General features: G+C 54.1%; 1 protein-coding gene across 1 annotated transcript; it reads left to right on the top strand.

Moving 5' to 3' along the window:
* The first annotated feature begins 3717 nt into the window (after positions 1 to 3717).
* On the top strand, positions 3718 to 6706 carry PTMS (parathymosin). Its single transcript, XM_021549019.3, has 5 exons — positions 3718 to 4131; positions 4888 to 4959; positions 5630 to 5711; positions 5860 to 5924; positions 6548 to 6706. Exons 1-5 carry the CDS (start codon positions 4084 to 4086, stop codon positions 6596 to 6598), a joined length of 318 nt encoding a protein of 105 aa, XP_021404694.1. The 5' UTR covers positions 3718 to 4083; the 3' UTR covers positions 6599 to 6706.
* Positions 6707 to 7379: the final 673 nt, after the last annotated feature.

Below are 7379 nucleotides of genomic sequence, written 5' to 3' on the forward strand. Positions count from 1 at the left end.
ATTTTGCTACTTTTGCTGTACGTGAAAGGACAGATATTCTGCATTTATGTAAATCTAAGAAAATTTAATGCAAATACACATCCTTCTGCTCTTTTGTTATTCAGCAAACAGTTTGGAACCACTTAGGAGTTAGCTCAGTAAATATAATTCTTAAAATACCCAGTTTTTGTGTTTTGCTTTTGCTCAGAAAATGGCTCGCAGTTAGTTCAGCCTTCAAAATAAACACAAAAGTCACCATCCCCTCTGCCCCCATCAGAACATAGTGGCATGACTAGCAAGGTAATAGACCAAAATGCATAAATAATTGCTTCTAGGTGCATTCACCCCACATTTGCTGGGAGAAGAAAAATAGATACCACGCATGAAAGCCCTAACACATCTCAACCACGTGCTCACGTATGTTGGCAAATGCCTGCAAGCTCAAGGCACACCTCAGTAGAAAAGTACCATACTTTCTACACTCACAAAAGTAAAAGAATGTAACAGGGGGAAAATATCCCCTCTGTACACAACCAGGTATGTACTGCACCTAAACACATGCGCACACCTACATAAACACCAAGCACAAACAGGGTACAGTACCAAAATTGTGACACTGCACGGAGAAAATTACATTCCCATTGTTGTCTGGGCTGCAGGCAGACACGGAGAGTGTCTGTTCCACACAATGATCTGTCATGTAACTTCTGCACCTCCCTCATTTTGTCTAAGGACATAAGTCTCCAAAAAGGATGGAATATGTTCTGCTGAGTTGGCAAAGCAACTACAGACAAAGACTACGGAACGCACTGAGCAGAGACTGACATCTGCAGAGCTCACAATGAGTGTACTTGCATTTGCAGCAGAGGGGAAGGCACAGATGGGAGAGAGGAGCAGAGAAAAGCTGCAGATCAATCTGGCAGGCGAAATGCAGAGTGGCACAGATCAGGTGGAGGAGCAGAAGTCACAGGGAAGAGCTAGGTGAGACAGTCAGTGGATATCCTCAGGGCTTGAGGGAGGCAGCTGCACACTAGAAGCCCAGCAAATCTCACTACCAGGATCCAAAGGGCAAGAAGAGTCAGAATGCAGAAACAGGCAGATGACAAGGAATGAAGAAGAATTTAATGTTGGATTTAAGGGGAAAAGCATAGTTGATACAATAATGCAGGGCAAAATGGGACATGAAAAACAAAGGAGGGGATGTGAAATGAATTTTGCATGTAAGATACAGGATGTCACAAAGAGAAGCCGGGGAGAGGGCCATGGGGAGAGTGCTGCCAAGAACACAGGTAGGAGACAAATGCCAAGAAGCAGCAGATGAGGGAAAAATTGCAAAGGGGATGGGGTGGGGAGCATGGAAGTGACAATGTGAAGTTGCACACTGCAGGTGCTGGGGAGGAAAGGAGAGCTTGCTGCTGCCATGCCAGTTTGTAGTTGACCCATGCTGACCCAACAGCGCCATCCCACAGGTAGCTGGAAACAAGCTCCCCTTGCACAAACAGGTGTTTGTCAATTTGCATCTGTGGGTTCGCAGCCTGTGTGAACATGGAGCTTTGGGCACGGGAACATCCCTGAACGTAATCCTTTGCTTTCTCCCCTCTAGGATGTTGTGTCAAGGCCTGTTTGTGCATTAATGTGAAGATGTCTTTGCCAAGGGATATGTGTCAATGTAATTATGTGTTTTCAGTGGTTGAGTGTGTAAAGGAAGAGGATCCTGGAAAATAAATTCTGGGTTGGTGAGGAGAACAGCAGAGCAATGAGCCACGCACCTTCTGTCAAGCAGAAAGCAGAGAGGAACACCATCCGGCCCCTATATAGATTACTTTGGGTCCTGTTTTAGGTGTATATCTAGAAATTAAGATTTTCTTCTTGTGAAAGGGAAGGATGAAAGAGGAGTACTTGTACCAAACCAGGGCTGGAATGCTGATAGCAGCTAGACCTGAGAAATTGGCCAGATCGGTTTTGTGAAACAGTAGGGGAAAAAAATTAGTGCACGCATTTTCATAATTTGGTTTATTTTGGTACTAGTCTAGATGTGTGCATGTGAGTTACAGGACTGTTTTTTGGAGCAGGCACTCTGCACTGTGTATAGCTGTGAAGAACGTCAATTAGTCAGATCATGAGAGAAGCAGCTGTAGCTGTGGAGGAGACGAGACAACAAGCTGGGTAGCTTCTACCTCCCTGTCACACAGATTATAATTTATCCAATATCTTTCCTACTTTCCTTCAGGAGATACATACTCAGGGCCCTATGTTCCACAAATACGAATGGCTTTTGCTGTTAAATGCTCGAACTGAGACACATTCAATTAAACTCAAGAGCACCCGCTCTAAATCCTGACTTTGCAGGGAGGCTGAGTTTGTATCTGAAGGACAAGAAGGGCTTGCGTACCTCAATACATTTTCCAACCAGACGGATTAATAACCTTGCCTTGTACCTGTGAGAATGACTGCGTACACGTGTACCTCTGTATGCGCTCATGTGCACGCGTAGTTCTGTATGTACGTAGGCCCGCAAATGCATGCGGATTTATTTTCTTTTTTCTTTTGTACGAGCCTGTGACTAAGAGCGGGACAATATAAACCTTGTGGGAAAGGTGAAGGCAATTTAGTCATCCCAGTCTGCTCAACCTGGTAACCAAAGGACTGAAGAGCGGCTGCAGGAACATCTCTTTTATTAGCAACAAATCCCTGCAGTTGCAAGTCACCACCTGCGGTTCTGCAGGACCTTTGGCTACAGGGATACCCGGTGCTGAGCGATGATCCTTCCCAGCCCGGAAGGAGGCACTGGCAGGATGTCTGCCACAGTCAGGCCTGAGGCGGGAGGCAGGGAACGGTGTCGCACACCATGTGCTGCCCGGCCGGTGGCCGGGATGTGGGTCCCGGGCGGGTGGGCAGCAGGGATCGGTGTCGCACACCGTGTGCCGGGATGTGGGTCCCGGGCGGGTGGGCAGCAGGGATCGGTGTCGCACACCGTGTGCCGGGATGTGGGTCCCGGGCGGGTGGGCAGCAGGGATCGGTGTCGCACACCGTGTGCCGGGATGTGGGTCCCGGGCGGGTGGGCAGCAGGGATCGGTGTCGCACACCGTGTGCCGGGATGTGGGTCCCGGGCGGGTGGGAGCCGAGCCCGGCGGGACAACGCCCGCGCCCTCGCGCGCCGTCCCGCCGCCCCACGTGCCAGCGCCCCTCCCGCCTCGCACTGCACCAAAGGGCCCCGCGCCCCCGCCCCGCCGGCGCGCCGGCCGCCGCCAGCCAATGGGAAACCTGTTGCCAGGCAGAGAGCTCATTTGAATGGCCCAATCAGGCGCCCCAGCCCCAGCCCCTCCTTATATGGGGAGCGGGGTAGGCGAGCGCTAATCCGCTCCCGCGCCGCCTGCCCCGCCCACTCCCTCCGCCGCGCGCAGAGCGCGGGAAAAGCGGCCAGCGCCGGGCGGGCAGGCGGGGGGAGAAGAAGGGGAGGGGCGGGAGGAGCCCCGCCGCTGGGAGCGCTTCCAGCGGGAGGAAGGGCGGGCAGCTGGAGTGGAAAATTCCAGGCAGGAGGCCGCGTGTCGCCAGCGCTGCCCTCCCACACGGCCCCGCAGCGCCGCTTCTCGCCTCCCCCGGATTCCTCCTGGAGAGCCAGCCAGCTCGTACGGGCGGCTCCCCGGGCGTGCTGCGGCCGGAGGGCTCGGCTGCCCTCGCCGGACGCTTCCCGTCGGAGCCGCGGCACCTGGGCGCGGAGCGGGGCTTTCGGCTATCCTCGACGGGGCCGTGCGGCGTCTTGCGGGGAACCCGCGGTGCGCCCCCGCTGCCGGGCGGCCGCGGCTGAGCGCACATTGTTCTAGCAGCCCGTCCCTCTCCCCTCCCTCCTCCGCCTCCCGTCCCTCTCTCCTCCCTCCCCAGGTCCCTCCTTCCCTCGTCACCGGCGCTGTATAAATCCCCTGCCCCGGCGGATCCCCCCACCGCGGGAGACCCTGGTACTTTGGCCCCCGGGGCGGGATCCTGCCGCCGCCTGCGGACCGCTGGGACTTTGCGCTCCCGCCGCTGACCCCCTTCTCGCTCCCTCCCTCCCTCCCCCGCACGCTTCCCACCGGCCTCTCCCCTTCGCAACCCCGGGGGGCCAGGATGTCGGAAAAACGCGTTGAGGAGGCACCGGCGGAGCTGAGCGCTAAGGTGAGACACCTCCTACCCCCCACCACCACCATCACCCCGCTCCCCTCTTCCCATCTTCGGAACCGGCCGCGTTCCCGGGAACGGGGGGGGGGGGGCTCAGTGAGGTGCCCCGGCGGCGGGGGGCGCGCGCGCGCGCGCCGCCCGGCCAATGGGGGGGCGGGGGCGGGGCGGGGGGCGCGAGGGCCCTCGCGCCCCCCGCCCCGCCCCCGCCCCCCCATTGGCCGGGCGGCGCGAGCGGCGCGCGCTGGCTTCGGCTCCGCTCGGCCCCGCTTCGGCCCCGCTTCGGCCCCGCTTCGGCTCCGCTCGGCCCCGCTTCGGCTCCGCTCGGCCCCGCTCGGAGCCGGGCGGGGGGTGGTGGTGGTGGGGGGGAAAGTTGTGGGCACAAAGCGCGGGCCCTGGGATGGCGGGGGAAGGAGGAGGGAGGGGTGGAATGGAGAGGAGAGAGAGGTCCGGAAACGCCTCGATCCTACGGACGATGTCGCCCTCTTTTTTTTTTTTTTTTTTAATAAATCGTTCAAACTCTTCCGTGCCGCTTCTGTTTTCCACACGCGTGTGCGCGGGCTAAAAGTAGCTGTGACGCGCGTTCGCTGCTGTTTTCCTTTGTCGGGCGGGCGGATTTAACGCCTAATATGTCTCCTCGCCCGCTATTCCGCCTCTCCTCCGAGCCGTCTTTGTTTAGGCATCCCCATCTTTTATTGCCGCTGACCGCCGGAATGTTGTTGGTTTTCTCCCCCCCGCACCTCATTTCATATATAGGAAAGGAAAGAAAAGAAGGAAAAGGTCGAAGAGAAAGCCATCCACAAAGAAAAGAAGAAGGAGATAGTAGAGGTGAGGCTCTTCTGAGGGACAGATTTGGCGACGTCGGGGAGGTTTTCGTACTGTGGGTAGCAAATGTGAAGGGAATATGGGAGATTAAGAAAGGGAGCACCAGCCTAGAGGTAGAGTAAGCTCTTGGATAATTGTGGAGAATGAGCCTTGAAGGACTTAGTGTAGTCAGCACAGCCCATCAGGGAGGAAAAAAAGGTCAAACGGAGCCAGGAACAAGTGGGAGAATGTGGCACGGGAGATGTGGTCCTGCGCCCACTGGGGTACCCTGAGGTGCACAAGGAGCATGTGTTGGAGAAGCTGGGGGGAGGAACTGTGAGGAAACACACACAGATTGATGGGGATCTCGAAACAGATGTACCATGAGCCTCGGCTGTCATTAGCCTGTAATCAGAGATGCTTTGGTTGTTGGGAGGGATGGCAGCAGCTCCTCAGGATGTAAGCTCGTGGGAGACGAGCTGCGTGTTGCTGGGGATGGACTGGAAGGATTGGCTTCGTGAAGGAAGGCTGGTTGGGAGAAGTGTACATCCACAGTGGCAGGAATAATGATGTCGGAGTAACAATGCACACCTGGAGTGGCTGGAGCTCTGAAATTTGTTGTGCTTGTAGCAAAGAGCACGTGGAAATGTTATCCTGGCATCAGTTTCTGCTCTGACCGATTTGTTTTATCCAGGATGAGGAAAATGGAGCTGATGAGGATGATGAAGAGAATCCTGATGATGTAGATGAAGAAGAAGGTGGTGATGAGGATGAAGGTAGGGGAAATTAGATGAATAGGAGGCTGCAGAGGAATAGAGGATTGTGGAGGGAAATTCCCTCTGTGAGCCCTCTTGACTGTGAGATTATATTCCCTGAATGCTGCTTCAGTTTATCCTGTGATTTTCCTTTCTTGCATGTGCTTAGAAGCAGATGAGAATGGGCAGGAGCAGGATGGCCACGCAGAGAAACGATCTGCAGAGGAGGAGGAGGTGAGTAGTAGTGTGAGAATAATGGTGGGGTGAAGGAATGAGGCTACTTGCTGTTTGTTGATCCAATCATGTGGATGCTGCTGCTGAGAATCTCAAATTGGCCTCTGGTCTCATTGCTTCAGGAGCAGACGGGTAAACAAATCTGATGTGGCAAGGGGATAGTAAATCACTGTATGCTCCTTGTAGGATCTAGGGCCTTCCACCAGCAGTCGAGGTGCTGGAGGTTGTGCTTGGCAGTGACCTCTGAACTACCTGTGTCTTCTGGGCTTCAGGCCAGGAGATAGAGTTGTAAGGGTGCGGTGATTGAAGGGTCTGATCTTCCACATTAAGGGCAGGCCCTGAGGTCTGTGTGGAGTGGTGTGAGCCTCAGCTTCTTACACCTCCTGGAAGTAACAGCCATGGGTGTGGTGTCCCTCTGAATGGAACTGTCCACATCTTTACCACAACCAACAGAACAGCTGTGTCAGGCACTCCAGGGTGTTTTAGAGGGGAGTGGATTTAGGGTGGGCCTAACAGAGGTTTCCATATGGAGGAAAGAGCAGCAGTTACACGAGTTTTGTGGAGAATTATGTACCTCGGGGTGGTGACTGATGGTAACTCTTTCCTCCCCATGGCTGATGCAGGATGAAGTGGATCCAAAGAGACAGAAGACAGAAAACGGCTCTTCAGCTTGAATCCTCCCCTCCCATCTCCCCTGTTCCGCCCATCTCTCCTCCTCCATTCCAGCCTGTGCTTGCACTGCCCGTTAGCCTCTGGCTTCACACAATCTCAGATGAGGAAAGATTAGAAATGCTCTCAAACAGGGAAGACAGCAGTTCCCTTCTCACCCAAAGACCTAGTCCGTCCATGACATTCCCCAGCTGAAATTATCCCCGTCCCCTGCATCCCTTCACTGCACCCCACTTACCCGCGCTCCTGTTCCCTCAAGAATCTCATGGTTTCCTGGGCACACCGCCTTGCCAGGCACTTCACGTGGCAAAGCACCTCCCATCCCCTTGTCACCTGCCTGCCTGTTTTTGTCACTGGTATGAGATCCTTGAGAGCTCCTGCCCAGCCCTGCTGCCAGAGCTCCTGCCAGAGCCAGGAGGTGCAGGCACAGATCTCATGGTGCGTTTCCCAGTCCTAGGCCTCTTCTCATCCGCTTTCCTGCTGAACCCTGAGAGACAAAGAAAGAATATTACAAGCAAATAATGGTTCTATTAAGCAACACATGGAGACAGGATTTATTTTAAGCTTTTCTTTTTTTTTTTTTTTCCAAGTTTACATGACAGCAAGCTGGCCCTCGTGAATTTTTTGAAAGATAAGGGTTGCTTTTATATACGAATTTCATCTGAGCTGTGTATTTTTTTAATTTGGAGGCTTTTTTAAAACAAATCGAGACACAATTGGGGACCAAACTTTGATTTCCATTTTTTCCCTTCAGATTTTCTTGTGACCATTTTTTGTAAATTAAAG

This window comes from Lonchura striata, chromosome 2, assembly GCF_046129695.1.
Source record: "Lonchura striata isolate bLonStr1 chromosome 2, bLonStr1.mat, whole genome shotgun sequence".
In the NCBI taxonomy this organism is placed as follows: domain Eukaryota; kingdom Metazoa; phylum Chordata; class Aves; order Passeriformes; family Estrildidae; genus Lonchura; species Lonchura striata.

Bases quoted from the DNA above. Each gene is read 5' to 3' on its own strand.
- PTMS (XM_021549019.3), top strand. From the start codon at position 4,084: ATGTCGGAAAAACGCGTTGAGGAGGCACCGGCGGAGCTGAGCGCTAAG. The intron at 4,132-4,887 runs GTGAGACACCTC...TTTCATATATAG, and splicing joins CGGCGGAGCTGAGCGCTAAG to GAAAGGAAAGAAAAGAAGGA. The intron at 4,960-5,629 runs GTGAGGCTCTTC...TGTTTTATCCAG, and splicing joins AGAAGAAGGAGATAGTAGAG to GATGAGGAAAATGGAGCTGA.